Genomic DNA, 23472 nt, shown 5'->3' with positions numbered 1-23472 from the left:
GTCGCATGAAACGATTAACGTGCTGTATATTCTATCCGCTTATATACTGATCGATGGTATATCAATTATTGTAATTTTATCGTCATAAGTAGAAAGTTGAAAAATAATTGTGGCGAGTTCGATTTGAAAGAACGCGAGTCAAACGAGTGGCACTAAAGTTTAAGCACTGTACCGTAAACAAACGTTTACGTCTCCATGAAAATGATTTTTTTACGACAGCAACAAGTTGTCCCAACGAGGATTCCATGTTTCCTTAGCGCCAACTTTACAGCTCGGTTTAATGAGGCACGATACGTTACGCGGCCTGATAATTACGAGCCCCGGCAAGTGGCAAGCTCGGCTTACACCGTGCATCTACTATAAAACGCAGCCTTCCTGCGTGTAATTGAACGATTAAAAGAAGCTCCTTAAAAGGAAACGGTGGTAAAAAGGATTTAGAGGATGTAGAAATAATCGTTAATGAAAAAGATCTAAGACGCCATTATCAATATAAAATCGCTTACAAAAGCGCGCCTCGGAGAGAACGAGCTAGTTAAATTTGTATTCTCCTGGAATACACCGCGTCTCCCAAATGATTGCATTTCAACCAGAGCGCGAGGGTGCTCGGTGGTTCGAGAGAACCTTCGTGAATGAATAGCAGCACTCGAGATGCAGACGAAAGAAGAGGAAAGTGAAGGGCATTCGAGGGATCGAAAATAAAAGCAGGATAGATTTTCCTCCGGACGATCACGTCCAAAACGTCACGTAGATATCCGAACCACATTTCTCTCCCTTTTCCTTCTCTTATTCCATTTCTTATTCGTTCTCTTTATCCATCTTGTTTCCGCCGGGTTTGTGCAACGCGAACGATCAAAGCGTTGCTTTTTGAAATGAAGAGTAAAGGCGTATGAAAAGAAAGTCCTTTTCAACCATGCATTGTGATTCTCATATCTACGTAAAGAATAGTACTCTTTACAAAAATTTACAGATATACAGACGATAATAAATTGAATATATCATGATCGCAAAAGTACGCAAATAAAATATCCGTCGAATATTCACACAAAACGTACGAAATGTTATACCATTTAATTATGTCATTAAAACTACACATGTGGTGTAGTTTGATTCTTTTAACTGTAAGACCAATAAAATATCCGTTAAATATTCATACAAGGCGTACGAAACGTCATACCGTTTAATCGTGTCATTAAAGTATATTTGAGGTACATCGACCCTATTAACTGTGTGAGTAAATTCTATACTTCGTAAAAATTCTATTAGGTATGATATCAAAATCAAAATTAGGTGGAAGTGAAGATAACACATTATAAACAAAGGTCTTATACTTAAAACAAATAATATGACAATAGTTTACGCCACCCTGTAAATTAAAGTTAATAAGACACTTATTAAAAGCGAGAAGATATCTGCCAATATATTTAAAAAAGCGCAAAAGTCAAAAAGACTTGCAATGAACTGATGCAAGAATTGCCTCTTTTCGTAACACTTTCCTCTTTCAAGTCCTCTATCCGTCATCTTTATTCGACGTAATACAGTCGAGTGTTGTCACCTTTTCGCAGCGATATGAAACTGAACTCTACTCGTGGTACTTCAATGAATACGTTGCGAAACTCCGGAATGCAAGAAAGGATGGAAAAAAAAAAGAAATAAACGCGGGAAGGAAAGAAAAAAGTGAGGAAAAATTTCCTCGCCATCGTACTGTCGAGGAAACGAAGCGACCTCATCCAATCCCCTCAACGCCGCTGGTCGTTTCCTTCGCGCGTCGTCGTTTCAATTAGCACCGAGAGATTTACACTTTGCATCCGCGAACATCTTGTCCTGCCGCCGGGGAGAGTACTCGAGATACTGGGAATTCGTTTCAGTTAGATTGAATCTCAGCTGGCCGACAATGGCGTGGCGAACGAGAGGTACTTATGTAGACATCGCACCACCATTTGGCCGAAGAGCCGATACTTTATCACGCACGCACGTCGTAGATGTTTAATGGAGATTTTACGAGCGAGGCAGATGCGAGACGATCACGAGATTCGCAGTTTTTCTAAATCGATAAGTCGTTAAATATCAATACTTCTTAAGTTCTTATTGATATTAGCAAAATTTATAGCAGATGATGTTATTTATATTACACGAGGCTCACATATTATAATTACAATAAAGTATTGTAACTAAAATTGGATCGTTGTCGAGACATTCAACCAAGCATTTACTTGAAATATTATTTATTTATTTAATACTTCTCTTCTCAAAAAATAAAGTGTCATATTTATCTTAGCATGTTTAACATTCAATTTGCATCCCAAATATCTAATAAATACGTAAAGAATAGTTTAAACGCTTTTAAAAATGACGCCGTCAAATAAATTTCCGCGTCGTGTTCCTACACTCATTACGCAGAAAGTCTGTTTTTCGGTGAATTAACGTCCGGAGTTATGCCTAGAATTCAACTCAACCCCTTTCTGCAGGCAACCAAAATATTTACTTCGATCTGACAACTTCCAGAGTCGCGCTTCCACCAGACTATGCTACTGGAGCGCAGCGGAAGACAAATAGGATTAAAAGGCACTCGACGTGGTCTTAAGTGTTTCGTGCCGGCAAAAAGAGGGTTCCGCGGACAACTACCCTCGCTATTCTCCACTCACTAACGTCTTCTGGTACCAGTTAGCAGTCGAATAAATACTGCCTGCAGTCTCTCCCCTCCCTCCTCTCTACCTCTTTCTTTCTTTCTTTCTTTCTGACGTGACAAACAGGCCGGGAGAAAATAAAACAATAACTCGCTCCGGCCGCAACGGTTCTCGCAAAAGTCCAATACGATTGAGTCTCTTTCTTATGAAAGATCTCAGTTTCTTCGCGCGCCCTGTTTGATCACGAACATTGCAAGATTGAAATGTTTCTGCAAGATATTCGAAATACAACTCGCGTCCGCTTTTCGCCGTCAGTTAAAAGTCGAAGAAATACCGTCTGAGATTCTTCGTCTCGACAGAGATACTCTGGCAATAAAACTTCGCCTCGCTTTTCGGTCTTTTAGACAAGCACGTTCCACCGTTCGTTATACGTTAAGCGGCCGGTTGTAATAACGTCCATCGAGCGGATTTCCAAACTACTTTGGAACAACACTGAAGTCTGGATCCGACGATGTAGTTAGTCGAAAATGGATTATATAACATCAAAATTCAAAAGTTTCTACGTAGATACAAATTTTAAGGGAAATGTAAGAAAAATATTAATTGAAGAAATACAAAATCCACAGAATTTGAAATATTGAGATGTCGGTGAAGAAAATTATATTAAAAAGAAAAAATGCGTTCGCAAAGTTTATTTCTTCGAGGTTTGAAAGAAGACCGGCAAAAACACGCGAGATCGCTCTTATAAAAATCCAATCCTTCTGAGTCACGTGCAGTTTCACCAGCGATTTTACTTGTTAGCTGCCGTCTCAACATTTTCTTTTTACTCTGCCTATCGCAGCGGATCGGAAGAATTTTTGCAGCGTCATAACTCGAAGCAGAAGGCAGGCTTCCGTCCTGCCGGCGAACGCATATCGGCGACTTTGATACAAGAAGGTGTGACCGGCTTCTGGTATTCCGCGAATTCCGCCTCAACAACGTTGGTCAAGTATCTGGAATCCTGCCGACGAAAGGAAAAACGAGCAATAGGCGAACATCGTGCATGCCATGCAGCTTTTCCCGATTCGTTGCTCCTTGACCCTTACACCTTAGTAGGTCTATATATAGTATATATATGTGTGTACGAAGAAATAGAGAGGTATAAAAGAATAAATTCGTGAAAGAAATAATAAATAAGATTTTTCTTAAATTAACAGTCCATTAAAACGGTCTGTATTTAATGAAATTTTCTCAAAGAGCTATACTTTTCCCTCTCTCTTCATATTTTTATAAAATGTAATAGATTACGTTACGCATAATTAATAGATTATATTACACAAACTAGAGAGATAAAAGAACAGTAAATTAGCGAAAAAAAATAAATAAGATTATTTTTTAATTAACAAATGAACTGTATTTATGAAATTTTCTATAAAAAATTTTTTCTCAAAACTACTCCCTCCCCCTTCTCTTTCTCCCTCTCCTTCATATTTTTATAAAATGTAATACAATGTAATAGATTAGTTTACGTAATAATTAATAGATTATATTACACATAATTATGTCTGTATATATGAGAACATAATACATATTATATGTATCATGCGATTAGAAAATCGATACATCTCATATGTTCCATTTGTTCTACACGTATATGTCGTAACCACCATAAAGTCGTATGCTTCTCGAAGCAGTATAACCACTTTCGACGTATTCCCGAAAATCCTTTAAACGCTCATCCCTTTAAACTGCAGTATGCCGTGAACCGATAAGCCAGAGCACGATGCACCCTCTCTGCCACTCCTCGATCGCTCAATCGATCCGCAAAGCGAAAAGCCGCACAATTCTATAGGCAGAAGCCACAGAAAAACAATGGTTTCTCTGTACTTCCGTGACATAATAATCATTCGTGATACTTAGCAACATTGAATTGCATGACAGATCGGATAGAAAACAAATCTATAAGATGATAGTATAAAATAAAAGGATTAAATGAAAAGAAGTAATAATGTAGAAACGAGATCGTAAGCAAGACTAAATAAGAGACTGGCAGTTACATTTAGCGTAATTGAAGCGAGCGATATTATTCGTAAAAATGTATTCGTGCAGAAGCACAGACTGTCACTAAGCAAGCGCTGCACGATGGATTTCTCAGCGCTGGAGGGGTTAATCGCCCACTTGCCAGAGGAAATCGCGAGGATTTCCGGTCGCGCGCGGCGCGGCTCGTGCTCGACCTTCTTATCCATTCATTCTGCCCTGTAAGAATAACGAGGCTCAGCCTGGAGCACGCCAGTAAAAAGTGATTACCCTCCGACAAGCATCATCCGCAGTTATCAATTTTCTCCTTTCGCGACTCACGATCCGAAGGAAGCAATATCCACGTAGATTTCTTAATCTCTCTCTCTCTCTCTCTCCTCCTCTCTCTCTCTCTCTCTCTCTTCTCCTCCTCTCTCTCTCTCTTCTCGTCTTTCTTCCCTCATCCCCGCCAGCATCCGCGAGCGACAGTGACAGACCACGCCGAGTTAAATCGAGGGAAGCGAACGCTGTCTCTCAGCGCCAGCTGGACGCTCGATCGACGACGTGACTTTCGTAATCGCGACTCGCAATTATCAGATCCAATTTGTCGCTGAACGAAGAAAGAATGGCGCATGGAACGATCAGCGCGGAAGCGATCGAACTAGAGGAGAATCGAAACGGTCGAAGGGGTAGTTTGTCGTCCGGCCCCTATCCTGGCATTAACTTCCCTGCAACTACCTAGCAGCAATGGCAATTACTTTGCGTTCGGTCGATACCGCGATCTCGAATGCTACCATCGCGGGAACCCAGAAGGGTGAGAAGGAGGAGGAACGGCACCATCACCTCGGTATTTCTAGCGTGCGTCCTGGCAAAGCGTTTCCTTCGAGTCTCTTTGGGAACTGAAAGGAGAAACGGGGGAGAAGCGGATAGCGCAGCAGAGAGGGCGTCGAACGATTTGCAGAAGCAATTTGTCCGCGACGCGAAATCATGCGGTCGGATTCCCAGGACCGGTTCCCTGCTGAGTGGCTCGCGTCGATTCTGATTCCCGAGATGGAAACGCTTAATAATCCTGCGCGGGATATAACCCCGAACGGCGGCGAAGGGACGTCAAGGAGGAAACATACCGTTGGATTGCCTAATCGTGAATATGGAGGTTCCGATTAGCGCTACCGTTATGGAAAGGAATAGTTGCTACTCCCGCAAAGCTCTGCAACAATGCATCCGACTGTAAATAATACGCGAATACGCAAACCAAATTGACGGTAGACGCATCAAAGAGATTGCTCTTCGATAATGATATGAGCACGTTTCATTGAAAAAATATAATGTTATTTGCTAATTGCGTTTACATGAACTAGCAGACAGAAACATTATTGACATATTTGTGTTTATATAAACTAGCAGACAGAAACATTATTGACATATTTATTCATATCTGTTTTATTATAGTTATTTTAATTATGAGGACTGTATGCGAAACACCTTAATTAATTTTTAATCATGCCGAAGCTAAAATTGAAATTTCTGGTCTGAATATGCTTTAAGCGTTACATTTGTTTGTGATTCGTGCTTTGTTAACCTGTTTTGTTGTATTTGCACAAATGATTGCAAATCAGAAAACATTCTGGATTAATTAAAGTTAATCAAAAATTAATTGTCTTTCCATTAATTGTATTTCCAGCTTCTATACTAAATGAAATCAACTCTCCGTAAAAAGAAGTAAATATACGATAAACATTATCGACCTCATACTCATACTTGGACAGGCCGCATTTGTACGCGTAAGAATTTTTTTTCATAATTTTATCGAACATACTGCAGTCGGTATTAGTATGAATGGCTGAATTATTAGCAGCTCTAGCGGATCGATATGGCAAGATCCGGATTTTCGATAGCATTATGTACGAAATATGGGCATAGATGGTGAACCGCGGACGCCTGCCATGTTGTGGTCAAGCTCAGCCACATAAAAGGTCCCATTTAAATCCATGAGTCTCTCACGAGTACCCAATACAAAATTCCCATCGTCGCAGCACATATTCGCACACTCCACACACCCCCTCGTTACTGCGCAATCAAAGGTATCCGGACGGATTTAAAAGTATATATTTATCAATACTGCGCATTCTGCGTACTCCCCTAATTAGCTTTAAACTGGCCTTTTCCTATACCACTATCGATACAACTTATTTAATTAAGCGGTTCGTTTATTACACCTCATCGGTAGCGACTGATAATTGGCTAATTAACTTCCTCTTCGCTAACGATTTTTTAAAATTAATTTAGTGCATGTCACATTTTCATTATCTTTATAGGAAAATGTAATAAAAATCATGTCAGAGAAACAGAGAGACAAGAGAAAGAGAGAGAAAGAGAGTAAGTTTTCTGTTCAATATGATATCACATTTAATAATATAAATTAAATAATATAAATACAATATATATACGACTTAATATTCCAGAAAAAACATATTTATCCATAGATTTTTTTTACTTTAATCTTCATCAAAAAGAAACTAATTATTACAGGTAAACTCTGCACACAGTCGGTTTTGCGTACAAATATTGGACAGTTGAAGATTTAATCCGAGATATTTAAGCAAAATTAGAATTTCGTTGAAAGTAACAAAACTCGCAATAAATGACTGGTGATAACTGTAGATTCCGCGAATGTATTTAACCTTTATCACACCGACAGGGCATCGTCCGGTTGGAAGAGAAAACGCGAGATATTTGCAGCGAAAATATCGCTCGCGTCATCCTCCTGAGGTATTAAATCTAACTGCCAAATCAAGGCGGAGGATTTAACTCCGTGTGAGATAAAAAACTGATGGCGTGCCTCGAGCATTATTGCGACGCAACGGGCTGAAACGACATGCCGCTGACGCGTTTCTTCATTTCTTCTTCTCACTTTCGCTTATTTTTATCGAGACTGCTACCGTACCGTCACGAAAATAAATTGGCTGTATACCGTTTCCGCTGTAAATGTTTTGTTGCCTCAACGAATGGAGACACTGCGAATTCTCGCGACGAAGTTATTAACACTGTGAAATATATCTGCAACACCTTCGGGCGAGCATAAGCGATAAAAAAAATATACTTTGTACGTGTCGCTGAAACCCTTAGTTTCCTTCCATTCGCATCTGTTTAGCATTTTAAGAAATACAATTTACATCATGCTCGCGATATTATGCAACGTTATGTCACAGACGGATATATTGCCTACAGGTGTAACTTGCAACAATATTACAGTAACTGCGGCGCATGCGACAGCTCCCTTTTTCCTGCGTATTTTATCACGAGGGAATTCGTAGCGCGGGGATCCCTGTTTGTTCGGGGTAGTACAGAATTTGCCGTATATTTGTGTGTATCGAATTTCCAAGCGAGAGTATTACCCAAAAGATTGATCGTACCTATTTGGCGAAACCAAATTACACTTCTACTCGTCTCTCGGCTCCTATCTTACCAGCTGTTACACTATCGTGGTTAGCCCGACTTATTTATGACCAGCACGATAAATAATTAGCTTTCATAATAAAGTAAGAGATATCGTCCGAAACAGATTATTATCTATATTGTTCGAGAATAAAGGTGAGTGATAAGGTGAAACAAGGTGTTGCGCTTCAGACAAAATTTAAGAATCGGCGCAAAACATTGTTCGAAAGCTGTCATAATAATGCAGTATGTAAAACACTCACGCTAAAGGGAATTAATGAATTCTTTACGGAAGGTATCATCCATTGTTGGAAAAGTGACATCACTACTTGGCATCCTACGACGACTTCCAATATCCGTTTTATAAGAAATCTGTAAATTATATCGGATAAATTATAGATAAATACACAAAAGATTCTCTCTTAATATTACAAAATATGTTCTTAAATTATAACATAATTATTTTGTATAAAATTGTCAAAAATATCATTTAATTTTTAATGACATTTAAAAACGCAAAAATTATATACACATATATATGTTACATACAATATATATAAAATTATAAACTGTATATTTTAACAATAAAATATACATAATTCTGATTTTAAAAAAGCAACACTTTTGTCTTTTGTGACAATGGAATATATCCGTACGACATATATTACAGCGAACGGAAAAATATATCTTTTATCGGATTTATCGACCCACATCCAAACTAATTCGCTTCCATGTGATTCTATTACACTGATCATTATACTGGTACACATTTATTTGCTTTCAGATTTTATCGACGGCGCAAACCGATTTCCGGCCGGTTCCATGAATTTCCACCCCCGTATTCTCGTTACCCTCCCAACCGTTCCCTCGATCATGAACCGCTTCTCGAAAAATCGGAAATACGACTTTTGAGTGCTATCGCGTGAAACGACGTTCCTATTCGACGGCACGTCGTCCGCGCGAATTTCGTTTTCAGCAAACTGCTAGCGACAAGTAAAGTCTGGACGCACTTTTCAACCAACGTGGCTGCACAGAAGACGATGCAAAAGGAAAAAGCACACAATGAAAACGAATTACAATATACCAAATCAAAAGAAGAAATTTAAGAAAAGATATATTAAGCGTGTAATAATTTAATTTGTCAAGCCTGATTTATCAACAAGTATTACTTATAATCTTTCAAGATAGAACATTCTGATCGTATAATTTCATTAAATGGGCAATTTGTAATCCAAATTTAACATATGTTTTTAAAATTTAACACGCATACATTGAACCAATTATTTATAAAGATAAATTTAATGTTAAATTCCTTATGAAAATATCCCATAATAATTCACGTTTTATTAACCATTTGTATGCACATTACTTTTAATGTTTAACATTATTATAAAACATATCGAAGTTAGGAATTATAGCAAAGAATCCCTTTACTCATTCATGAAAATTCCATACATTCCTATAATTAAATGTATTCCTATAATTATTATTTGCAAATGGCATGTCAAAAATAAATTTAAATCAAATTTCTCAAATGAGTATAGAGTTCTAAAATAGAATCTCACGGAATCTTCGTCCCAATTCGACACGCGCGAATAATTCATGTTCTAGATAAAATCGGACCAAGAATTCTCTTCCTCTTAAAAATTTTCTTCTCAGAACAGAATTCATTCGCTGGAATCTGAGTTTCGTAAACCGGCGACTTCGACATTTGTTGACATTCTTTACGAAAAGAAAATAAGACATGAGAGAGAATCGGGAGATATACTATGACGAAATCTATACGAGAAATCTGAGAGCAAAGACGGATTTATACACCTCACGCAATGTATGCGCCCGTGCGACCAAACTCAGACAATATCAAGTTTTTACTTGACTCGTTTTCCAATCGAAGTGAACTCGCTGGTATTTTTAAGACATGTGTAAATTGAAACATGGTTTCAAAGAAGTTAAATGGATAAAAATCATTTTAAAATATTAGGGAACTTATAACATTATTTCAAAATTAATGCTTTTGATTGCATTCTACTCGTTTAAAACACTCGTTTAAAACACTCCTTGTTTGTTTCAATCGAAATCTGAATTTTAAAAATATCTCTGTCAATTTCGAACATTCATGTAAATGAGAAGATATTTTTTGCTTTTGTTATCAATCTCAAAATAGATATCTATGAAAAAAGCGTCAAAACCTTACAGAATATTAGTCTCTCGTAGAAGACTAATATTAGATATATCAGTTGGAAGCTTTTGTATTTTTGATAACAATCACAAATATAGCTTCATACTAAAGTGCAAAAGTCGCAATTCGAAATCAATCGTTTACTCACCTCTTTCGAATCCGCTGCGTTCTGGGAAAGTTCAGTTCGTAGCACAAAGTGGGTGCCAATATGTAGTAATAAAGATCGGCGAAGCTTAGATTATCAGGATATTGTACTAATGAATTTCCACAGTCGTTCATCTCGTGTTCAAAGTCGCTGACATCATTCGTACTCTGTTGAATGCCGGAAGCTGTAATAGAAAGAGCGTATTTTGTTAGGTCGTTTAAAACACTCCTTGTTTGTTTCAATCGAAATCTGAATTTTAAAAATATCTCTGTCAATTTCGGACATTCATGTAAATGAGAAGATATTTTTTGCTTTTGTTATCAATCTCGTTAGTTTATTATTATTACGGTCATATTAATAAAAAAATTAATAAAATAATCCGTGATATTACGAAGAAAAAAATATCTTTTAATGCTTCTTCTTTTCACTAATGAAAGACTTTCCTTTCGTAAATAGACATGCGACACAGTCAGTAAAGTGACACAGAAAGATATAAGATCAAATATGAAATAAGCGATATAAAAATTTGTTTAAAGAAGCTTTTGCTTTTGAATGAAAGGTTGAAAGATACAAATCGTAGAAAATATCAAGAGTCTACTTTGCACATACATGTTTGCAACATTAACACGATTTAAATCCTTGTGTGTGTGCTTGATCGCAATTTGTAAAATTAAAGTAAAAACTTTTAGAGAATTCTCCTAGAAGTTTCATGATTGTATCTCTCGCTTGTGTGTACAATCACGCGTCTCTTGAGTAGTCCCTCAGACTCCTTAAGCAACGAAACTGATTCGCTCGCGCGATCCGTTCGGCCGGAAATCTTGGAATTTCTCGGCGTTGCGCTAGGCGCGCGTATTCCCATCTGCGCGTCTAATCTCACCCCGACGCCGAACCAGTAACTGATAGAATCCCCTCAATTATCCAAATCCGATGAATAATCCAATCTGGAATTCAAATAAGCCCGGGTTGCGCCGGGTGCCGCGCTCTGCATTGTCGCTCGAACTCGACAGCGTCCCGGACTGGCGTCGCGACGCCAGGATTTGTGTCAGTCGCGGCCTGCTCTCGCGACGTCGATCGACGTCCATGTCGACGACCGACTACAGGCGTCGTTCTGCGACCCTCGTAATAAATGTAGAAGAATTCGACCAAATTAAATTCCTCGCGCTTCTTTTTATTTTATCGTGTTCTGTTCTGCCCTCCTCCCCCTCCCCCTCCCCCCCGCCTCTCTCTCTTTCTTTCTCTCTCTCTCTCCAAATGCGAAATAAATGTATATAGTTTATTTTCTTTCTTTCTTTCTTTCCTATTCAATATCCGTCACACAGAAAGACGAAGCTTCTGTGGCGGCAAAATCGTCTGCAAAACGTCAGTTGTCGGTGCAATTGTTTACGGGAAACTGTAAATTTTCCGAGCAATATGACGAAACCATAAGACAAGGAAGAATTATAATCATCAATAATTATGATTAACAATACATTTTGATATGATATTTATGTTATAATATAAGTTTTATATTTACATTCCCTCCCTCTCTCCTATAAATAAAAATAAGGAAATTGCAATTCTAAGCAAAAAGGAAACGGTCTTGAATGAAGCGTATCGCAATTTGCGTACGTTTATCAGTAGAAATAACGAAATTGCGACGTGATTTCAGAGAACAGTCAAATACGCGAAATTAATGAGTGCACGATCACGCAGAAGCACTCGGAAACGATTTAATGATTCGTTAATATTCCATGTAAATTCGTTTGATTCAAACCTGTGATCTTTGGACAGTAAACCTTCCACCGACGGATTATTAATTAAAAACCACTCCCTGCAGTTCGGTTTGCAGAAACTGCTGTATTTATTCGGAGCATTTCCAGTTGATCAATTATACAAATGCTCGAATCTTTTATCAATTTCATTTACACGTAAAATTGCAAATCACTGTTAATATTGCTCAGTTTCTAATTGCGTATTAATTCATTTAATAAAAAGCTTTTTATTTCCGATAAATAAAAGAATTTAATTTAAAGTATTATTAAATTTTGTTAAGAGCGTTATATCAGTTAAATTCTCGTTTATATGTTGTATTTTCAGAGTAAGATATAATCGAGTTTTATTTATTCATAGCACCACCTGATTCATTCGGTTCAGTAATTATGTTAACGGAACAGTCGACAGGATATTCGACAGAACATAGGTCCTTCCTATGTTTGTAGTGAGGCAGACTTCGTCACTATGTTCGTTGACATATTCTTGACGTAGCATGACGTTCCTTATCTCGCAGACTGAGAGTGACTCAGGTGCATCGTAAGGCTTTATTTATTAGAGTACCATACCATTAACAACGACGCATAATATACAGCAATAATTATACGTTAACTATGTAATTATATATACTATTTAAAGCAAAATCATCAACAAATAATCAAGTGACTTCCAACACTTCGGATCACATTCTTTCACTTGCATTTATAAATAAAATATATAATATTCGTATTTTTTTATTTCACTTTTGTTCTCAAAGTGCTCAGTAAAATAAAAGATGACATCTCTATATAGCAAAAAAGATTAAGTATTCGCAGAAATTTCTTACGTTGATCGAGGGTCAATCTTGCGTTCTGCGATTGCTTAAGATCCGCCTATCTGCGCTCTCAAGATCTCCTTAGTGGCTCCTATCACGTCTGTGGATGGCCACAGAAGGATGGAAGAAGGTCGGGGATCGTTCTCGTCGGAGAGGGTTAAATCTCATGGGGACGCGGCGGGATCGAGCAGGCTTCCGTTCGCGACGGGTGTAATTTCTATTTTTTTCAATCTCGGCCCGAGGGCGTCTCAAGGGCCGACGTAATTTCGTCTTTGTGCCAAGGGATGCCTCGCGCTTAAGACCACCCTCGTTCATATATCTCGAAACTGGCGCGCCGGGCAAAGAACGGCGAAAAAAGGAATCGATATAGAAGGGCAGAAGTAGTATAGGGACAGAAAAGGCAGCATCCTTACAAGAACGCCGCTCGAACGAGAACTCTCACAAATTAAGCATCGACGCTACCAAAGAAGAAGAAGAAGAAGAAGAAGAAGAAGAAGAAGAAGAAGAAGAAGAAGAAGAAGAAGAAGAAGAAGAAGAGGAGGAGGAAGAAGAAGAAAAAGCTTTAACCAATTTAATCGATACGATTGCTTGCGATCTTTGACCACGCAATTCTGCAGACTCGTAAATTGTCTCGCATTCTTGACGGCACGCGGATCTAAGACGACATCGACACCCACTTTTATTTCAAATCAAGTACACGCTTAAATTAAATAGAGAAAAAGGTGATAGTATGATCAGTGTAGATATAATTAAGTGGCGAATTCTATAGTGATTAGTTATGATTTATTTGCTTAGTAACTCGCCGTTTAAATCTATTTTTGCGGAGAGACCACCCCTATTTCTCTTCAAGCCATTTATGCAGTGTCGTCATATTTTTATAAATAACATCCTAAGTATAATAAATGTTTCGTAACTTTCAGTCTAGAATTAATTGAATAACACTTCGACGAATATAATAGTTAAGTTTTAAATTTAAATGCATTAATCAAATTATTGTATAAAGTACAAATGGGATGTCATAATCACCTTTCTCCTCTACTATAATTTCTTGGTAATTACTTAACGTCACTACTTAACACATTATTGTTAAAACAATCTTGGCTCGGTCTTGTAAAGAAAATTTTTTTATCATTTGAAGTATAAGATGTTTTTATAAGAGTTATAATATGTATTAAATAAGATCTGAAGCATAAGATCTATCTTTATATGGCCGCTGAAAAAGGTTTTTCCAGCTTCTTTCTAAAGTAGGCAACCACGAGAAGCGTCATTCCTTGCATGATCGATCGAGCCGTAACGAACAAAAACGTGAGGGGTGCACTACCTTCGCGATACATATGTACAAGTCTACGTTACAGGCTCCAGGGCTGGTTCTACGTCGTCATTACAGGACGTAATAATACGACGTGCCATAGGAGTTCGGGTCAGGTAGAAAGGGCGAAAATTACACGGCGTCCGTGCGCGCGCTAGATTACACGAGCTCGTAATAACGGAGTCCCGAGGTGGGCTTTTGTCGATTACATTTGTCTATCGATCGATCGGACCGGTCGCCATCGCGTTACCTCGCGATGAGCCGATGAGCGAGCGCCGAGGTGTCGCGCGGACACGGGGTTTCAATAATTATATTCCAATTACGTCATTTTTTGCACCGTAATTAGAACACTCTCCGGCGAGAGAACGGTGCGAGTCGGTCGAGCGGATAACGGCTAATTAGCTGCAAGCGAAACGCCGAACGCGAATACGCCGATGTCCATAGGAGAATATCCATCTTAATTTTCGGTGCTAAACGTAGCATAGGGAGTCTCTGAACACCGGCGAGCGCTAAATCTAGAGGAAAGTTGAAAATTGTTCATCGCCTCGCAGAAAATTCTCGCTTCGATGAAGCGTAAATATCTTGCTTATCGCGCGCTCGTATTTTTGTAATCGGCAGCACGACGGTACACATGCTCACGCAGGGCTGCTCAAAATTGCTTTTTCTCATGCTCGAGAGTCTAATAAACAATTTTTTATCTTTCGAAGTCATTTAAAATGAAGTAATAAAAAAAAGTCGACAATTTCAAATAACCCCTATTTTGATGGTTTAAATACATATTTGATGATTCTTTCGGATACGTTCATATAAAACAATTTCGTTGTATAAATCATCGTGAATAGAAATTCACAATAATCGACGTACTAATTAATTCAGAATTGCTTTTTTCTTGATCACCAGACTTGAAGGTAATAAACAATATTTAATATACAATATTAATATATACTCTAATAAATAATATTTTATCTTTCAAAGTCATTTAGAATAAAGCGAGTAAAAAGAAGACAATTTTGAATAATCACTATTTTAATGATTTAAGTATTCTTGAATTCTTTCAGATATGTGTATGTAAAACACACAATTTCGGCATATAAATAATCACGCATTCGCTTGAACGCGATTGGAATCCACAGTAATCGACATATCTCAATTAACTCAGAATTGTTTTTTGTTATATTCAAGAGTCTAATAAACAATTTTTTCAATTAAAAGAAATAAACTAATATTAATATAAATTTAGGCAAATAAGAGCTATTAAAATTTTTGTATAATTAGACACAAATAATAGAACACAGCTATTATTTGTGTGTGTCTAATTATACAAAAATTTTTTTCCTCCTTTAATTCATTCTAAAAATAAAAGATCAACGTTTCGGTTGTTATTTGCAACTATCTTCAGGATAATACAAAATAAAAATAAAAATCAAATAATTCGCAATCAATATAAAAATGTGTATCTAATTGTTCTTAATAAAACAGAAGAATGCAAGTATTGTACAACTTCTGAAAACCTCGAGTGGTTCCTCATTAAAATGTGAGTACTCTTCATATTCAATATCAAAATTGTTACGTACGGTTTTCAGAAATGGTTCTCTCGTTCTGTTATAAAATTTCTTTTAAAAATTCACGTATCTTAAGAAAGTCGTTAGAAATGTGTCACGTCAGCGTCAGAAATTATCCTATTTTTAGTCAAAGCGAATCTTAATGTTTCAACAATTTTTTATCTTTTAAAGTCACTTAGAATGTGGCAAATAGACAAACTCGACAATTTCAAATAATCGTTATTTTAATAATTGAAATATTCTTGAATTCTTTCAGATACATTGGCATGACACAATTTTATAATAAATCACAATGCGTTCATCTGAAGGTGATCGGAAAACATACAGTGATCAACATGTGCACCAATCAATTCTAACAAGTCATGGCGTGTAGAAAGATTGAGCAATCATGATTAAAAGTGCAAACGCACTGCAACAGTGTAAACGTTCGACGTTTTACCGTCACTACTGCGGAGGAAGAACGGGGGGAAAGGGTTAATACTGCGCTGGTGAGTGAGTTTATCGGAGGGGAAAGACCGTATAATTTGACTTTGCCGGTCAGGTCAGAATAATCGATATACCGCGGCGCGTCCGACACAGGAAACATAGGCACGTCCGTTCGGCAGAGTTTAAATTGGGTGGAAATTATTTTCCCTTTACTATCATGTGCGCACACGTATAGGTACAATACGTACACTTACAATGAGACGCACACATAAGCAGATCGCACACACGTATGCGGTGCGCCGCGACGCGCCTTCAGGAGTGGGCAAATACCACGAGTGCAGTAGATTACCGATTCGTAGGACGTGTTTGCGCTATTTGGATGTGTGCATTACCTCGGTAAAGCGCATATGCACATCGACGTACGTAACGATGAAGATTTGCGCCGCGCCGGTCGGCTTCCATCCGGAGCGGAAATCCGTTACATGTGACTCTAGCGGCATCGATGAGACTGTATTACAGCGTTGTAATATCGTAAAAAATAAAAAAAATAAAAAAAAACCCGAAAAACTATGGCGTGCAATGCGCTACATAAAAAATAGTTACTCGTGCGACGGAACTGCGATATATTCGCGTGCGTGGCTATTTTTAGTTTTGGCAGCGAGTCGCACGCGGATGGTACGTATAAAGTAAATCATAAACTGAGTATGTGACGATGAAAATATTTCCTCTTTTTTTTTTTTTCATTTTTTATTCCGTTTCATATAAAAATAGAAGAATAATGTCGCATCGCGTGTCTACTGCATATTAAATATTAAGTACAGAGATTATTTATTACACCTGATGGATACGCATAAAATATATGAAACGTTAATATCGTGTTGATAAGGTATTATATCGCTGTGATGTTTTTATACTTACACTGAAGATTATTGTAAGACAGCTGACGTCTCATTCTGCCTTGTGTGGTTTTCTTTCGGCTGCTCAAGCGGCACCACATGTTCACTTGTATGTACGACCATAACTTCAAAAAGAGTATAGCGTACAACATACAAACGTACATTGCGCCAACTGAAACAATAAACGTAAAACAGTTGGCGTTAAAAGTAAAAATTTTAGGAAAAAAAAGGAGGGAGGGAGAGAGAGAGAGAGAGAGAGAAAATAGAATGTATTCAACTCCATTTTCAAAGATAAATATGTACATTTAGCATACTATATATAGTCTGTTACACGTACTACAGAATCTCAGAAATAAATGCGCGCCTTTAACGATGGAAGTGGGGTCTGAATACGGCCTAATATTTTTATTCTCTCTGTTTCACGCGTGCATACGCATTCGCTATTCGTTATGAATCTCACTTAAATTCCAACAGCGATATATTTCTCCCTTTCTTCTCGCGGCGATATACAAATCGACGTAGTCACCTATCAATTGCCATGAAATTTCTCAATTTCGCATGCACGACTGCGTATCGCAGATCCGTCCACGAAACCTGTGCATAAACGGCAGGGAGTAATGTCGACTTAATTATCGATGAGTATCATCGCTGCGATCCTGGGAATGCCCGTTATTATTATGCTATGCCAGTAACCATACCGTTGGAAAACCTGCAGACACGATGACGAAGGCGACGCCGGCACGATCCTCATATTTTCCGATATTTCCATCGAGAGTGTCGGCGGCCTCCTTCGCGTCCCGGATTGTTCGTATCTTAATTAAATCGCGCTTACTACCAAGCTATCCCGAGGTGGCGAGATTCCGCACGAGCGGAAGGACATAATTTCAACAGAACGAAACCGTTCCGTCTAGCCCTTTCGCTTCTGCGACGTTCTGTACTACCTGCATTTTATAACTTTCATTTACCTGCACCAGCGCGTCGAGTCTCATCGAAAATTAATATCTCTGCTCATGTTTGCTAGGTACAAGCCTAGCACAATCTAGCACAACTTCGATTTTTTTGTTCGGACAAATTGGCGGTGTTGGACCTTAAAAACGGTTTTTTTTTTTTCAATTTTCGCTTCATTTTTTGAGATATCGAAGTGCGGTTTACGGCACAACGTAGCACAAGCCTAGTACAACCTAACACAATTTTGATTTTTTTTGTTTTTCAATGGCGGTGCTAACTTCACAGATATCTCTGCTCGCGTTTATTAATTCCTTAGGACGACGGCAAAGTAGATTCGGTAACTACAGCGAGAGAAAATAAAGCAATAGATCGAAAAGTGTGCAATACTTTATTCATTCTATGGGAATTAGTTTGCGGACTATCGAGCAGGAAAATAACGGATAAATTGACCGTTGGTTACGCGCGAGAGTAACAGTCGGCGGCGTTAGCGACTGGCGCAAATCACAATCGTCGAAAGCGATCGAAAGCGACAGCCTCTGCCACAACGTCGACGGGCTCGACGACGATAATGGGGAAACGAGAAAGCCCGAAGCAAATATTACACGGCGATGGTATCGTTCGTTAATATATACATGCTCGTTGGCAACGCACGAAAGCGCCAAAGCGTTTCCGCGAAATATGCGCCGATGCGTGTATTTGCTGCCCCCGCAGGGCGATGCAGTGGCATGCTAGCTAAACAAGCTCAGGCACACTGCAAGGCAGTTGAAAAGAGGGATGGAGTTGTCCTCCGGGTACGTTCCGGCAACGCGAGCTGTTCTCGCCCTTCACACTTTTTCCTGTTATTTCCTCTGACGCTTCCTAGTGTCGTACAAAATAAAAAAATAAAATAAAAAACGATATCATGTTATTCGATTTATTTATTATCAAGTTACATATGTCAATATCCGTAAAGTGGGGAAACCTCCTAATACGTTAAAGTATACACGAACCCCCCGGAGTCCGTCTCGATCCTGCTCGACAACTCCCGATGCATTAGATGTTCAACAGTCGAAACGCGTCTCGGGACGCGTTTTAGTGCACCGCTCGTTGCCGCTTATACCGTTTATGGCTTGTCCTCCGAACGAGTATTCGCTCGGGCACATCGGCGACGTCATACAGCGCGTATCGAGTGCTCATACATGCCGAGGTAATTGCCAAATGTCGTGACGCGCATTTATGTACGTCGCGTATACGGTCTGTTGCAAAACGACACGATAGCTTCACTATCAGGATAGAGACTACGATCTCGCATTTCGGAACAACTCGTAAAAATGTATTTTATTATAATTATTAATGAAACGTATATCAAGAACGCGTATAAAGTATGACATTAATTTATTAACTTTAAATAGAAATGCTTCCTGAATATGTACAGCCAGGGATTTTTTTCAATGCGAGAGTTAAACATTTTTTAAATATATATAACTAAATATGTTAGATATAATACAATGTTAGATATAATCTATTTTTAAAGATGATTATTTTTCATATAATATAAAGTAAATTTTTCATATTAAAATATATTTTCCAATAAAATGTTTTCAATAAAATTCTTCGGCAAAGTTAATAGACCTCTCTAGAATCCACAATTGACCATAAAATCAATGCAAAGTGTTCTCGGTTCGTATAGATGGTAATAGGTAGGAAATGTGTTAAATTAACGCTAAATTGATACGGCAACGCCCTGAATCCACATAGGCGTGTACCCGATTGGATTACACATAACAGTCGAAGTTAAAAATCGATAGACGGTCAAATGTGTAATTTTTCAAAAATTGCTACCATGTTTTGGATAGCTATCCAAGCTACACTTGTCTTGTTTCAACACGAGAACGTGTTCCTTCGTTCGAAGTATCAGGATTAAACTCATCGACTCATCAACGCTACGAGTATCGTTCCACAAAGTTATTTAGTAGGTGCGGTAGATATCCTTCGAGCACTCCTAAAGGTCTGATGGAAAATCGGCAGAAAATTACTTCTCACTCTCAACAAAGTCATTAAATGCACGTATGTCCTACAAAGTATCGAGTCTATATTTCATCCGATACAAAAAAAATCGTCGAAATGTCCTGCCAATAGTGGCAGAGCGAGGCTATCGCGCCGATACATCCTGCACAGTCGAAACGAATCTACAGAGGTGTATTGTGCTACCATTGGTGCGCGATGGGGGTGACGGTACCGCGGGTGAAAATAGTTCCTCAATTTTCCATGGCAGTTCGCCGAACTGAGAAATTGCCAGTTCTCACCAGTGGGACTATTGTCGAACCTCGAAACCCACAATTTCCGATTCTGCCATTTCATTTTCAATCTTTTTACTCTTCACAAGTATCACCGCAAGAAGACGCGCAGTATAAAAAATTCTAAGCAAATTTGAATAATTGTAGAATAATATTCAAAAATTTAGGAATCCTGAAAAATTAATATATTGAGAGACTTTTTAGTTTAAAAAAGTTTGATAATATTAAAATTATAAGCTGAACGTTATCTTAAAAAAAAATATACGAATCTGCCTATTCTCTTTTTTCATTATTCTATAACATATAAATTAATAATATAAGAAAAATTATTTTTACCATCTATTAATTTAATTTGATTAATTCGAGTGAGAATATATAATCTATACATTTTTTATTTTTTTTTTTTGTAATATATAAATTAATGATACGGAATTCGTAAAATTATTTTAAGCATCTACATGCTTATAAGATTTAAATTTGTTCGATATTCATCAGCCTGCGAAGAGATACTTTTATTTGACACTTGTATTATTTCTCTTTCTAAGTACCATACGCTATGAAATGTTACAGCGAGGTAAGAATTCAGTTCTGCAAACGTCATCTGTCTTTGTTTCGCGCTCGCGTTGGCGGAACTTTTTAGACATACCTCGTACGAGGTTAAATTAATGTCAGCTCCCGAACGGACGGAAGAACAAACAGCGAAACACAATTTCCAGCGAGACCGCGCTTGGTATAACATTCCCCGGCGAATTTCATCGTGCACGCTTCCGTGCGAGTATCCCGGGCAAGTATAAAAGAAGAAGCCAGATCAATGATCAAGACTCCCCCCCCCCCTCTCTCTCTCGCTCTCTCACACAGAGGAAACACTCGACGACACATTTTCTCGTCTGCCAAGTTCAAGCAGTTCGGACTCCTTCGCTCCGAAGTGCACGTGAAAATAGTTTCTAATCAAAATGCATTGATTCACATCAGACGTGTCAAGAGATGGAGTAGAAAAATATCAGGAAATACTGAACTGATACTGGATTCTTAGCAATAGCATGGAAAAACAGAAGAAATACTTTCAAAAAGAAAACTTATTTGTTATTTTATTATTATCTTAACTTATTATTTCAACGTGAAATTATTATAGCAATGCACAAAATACAGTTAAAAATATATAAAAAGAGAAAGATACTTATAGAAATATTTTTAAAGGAACGAAAGTCATTCGAATATTGGAATGTGAATCGTTTCACATTCTTAACACAAAGCAGGAAATGTGAAAATTCCAGATACAAGAATTCTCCATAAAAGATTTTTACAAATAAAACCTTTTGAAGTATTCAAAGTGAATATATGAATTTTCAGTTGCTCAGACATAAAACGAAATAAGTTGAAACTTTACAATATTATAATTTAAGATCGTGAAATTTAAAATTAAACTATGTATTCAGATACCAAACAAATATTAAATTGAAATTTCCAGCAGAGATATTAAAATTAACACAAACCAATTATACGAGCAATAATTATAAGTTTTGTACCGTAAAATATTTTCTTTTCTTCCCTCTCGCATTACTTTTCTCCCTTAATTCTTGGCACCAATTCCGTTGCATTTTAAACATACGTGCTTATACAGACAATATATTCTAAAATATGTGAAAGAGGAATATTTGATTAAGATCCAGATCTTTACGCATCAGTTAAAATGAAATACTATTGTAAATTGTTTAGTAACGAGTGTGAGAGCGTCTCGCAGACTAAATTCTTCTTAAAGTACGTTTGAGATCATTGATCTAGCCTTCATCCTTGATTAAGCAGAATGAAACTATGCATGAATTTATAGACGCGCGCACGGTACAATTTACAATGAAACATGCTGAAGAATCTTAACGGATCGAGTAACTTCTCTTAGCGAGAAGCTGTATTTCGTTCATCCTTTTTCCGTAATACATTGATTCTCAATTTGGCCACTATTGCTCCCTAGAGCTTTTTTCCTTTCCTACCCTATCCTTCACTCTTTTTCTCTTTCTTTTCTTCTATTACGATATAAAAAACATAAAAAGCTAAAAAAATGCCTAGAAACTAAGACTATAGTCATAGAATAAAAAAAATTTATACATGTAATGTTTATTTTTTCATAACATCCATCAAACTTTATTGCCATACCACATACTCGTATATATATATACATATAAATATATACGTATTCCCACTATCGTACAATATGTTAAGAGTAAATTATGTGATAATCATCTTTTTCATAAGATGTCTTAAGAAAGACGCTGATCTGATATTTCATCGAAATTAATTAAATTTCCGCATTTATTACGCGCTGCTAACTAAATAATACAGCTCCCGACTGTTTCTGTATGAAATAAAAAAATTGTACGTGGCAATTTGTAGCATTTGATACGCGATGGGAAACGACAGATGAATGAAGAGACTAGAATTCATTTCCGTGCGACTGCGTATTTTGTGTCGCGAGTCGCGACGCGGAAACCGTACCTACGCGCGCGCGCATCCCATTTCAGAAGCCGATTCTTTCTCCCGTCGATGTAATTCGATTAATTCCTTTGTCAGGTGGTATCGAAGCCCGCGTCGAGGCGAACAATGTTACGGCTGCCGCGCGTTTCTGCATCGCGTGCGCATTGCACTTGGCGTGACAACACGTGGATGCAGAACTACAGCGCCCGATACATTTCCGTGCCGACGCCGGCGTATAAATCGATGCTCTCGGAAAAAAGGAGGCGGGAAAGGGGATATAAAAAGAGGATCGGAATCGTCTGCCATGGCGAGAAATGGTATATTTCTAACGCGATCGTAATCGGAGTAGCACCGTGCTGTATTTTCGATTCTGCCCGTACACCGGCGCATGAAAATTTGAGAGCCGGCGAAAAGCTTTGCGTTTCAAATTATGCGATCCGATATTAGATTCGACTTCAGACATAAAACGTTGAATTTTACATTAACAAATTCTTGACGATCTTTAGGAAAAACGTTAGGAAAAATCGCAATGACAAAAAGATGCGTACTAATATAAAAATATACCAAGTACTTTAAATGATTTTAAATTTCATATAATCATATACACAAAATGACTCATTATTATTTTAAAAAAATTAAAGTCAA

At 37.8% G+C, this 23472-nt stretch overlaps 1 protein-coding gene across 1 annotated transcript in view; it reads right to left on the bottom strand.

Annotated features, from left to right (window-relative positions):
* Positions 1-23472, bottom strand: part of LOC108751140 (diacylglycerol O-acyltransferase 1) — a 102216-nt gene that overhangs the window by 16516 nt on the left and 62228 nt on the right. Inside the window, exons 6-8 of the mRNA XM_018491182.1 lie at positions 17157-17306; positions 10382-10562; positions 8318-8426 (exon numbers count right to left, since the gene is read on the bottom strand). Coding sequence (XP_018346684.1) covers positions 8318-8426; positions 10382-10562; positions 17157-17306 — 440 coding nt within the window. The remainder of the gene's footprint in view (positions 1-8317; positions 8427-10381; positions 10563-17156; positions 17307-23472) is intronic.

Source organism: Trachymyrmex septentrionalis, unplaced genomic scaffold, assembly GCF_001594115.1.
Source record: "Trachymyrmex septentrionalis isolate Tsep2-gDNA-1 unplaced genomic scaffold, Tsep1.0 scaffold40, whole genome shotgun sequence".
NCBI lineage: Eukaryota > Metazoa > Arthropoda > Insecta > Hymenoptera > Formicidae > Trachymyrmex > Trachymyrmex septentrionalis.
The sequence above is the reverse complement of the archived record's forward strand: the minus strand, read 5'-3'. Positions and strand labels throughout refer to the sequence as shown.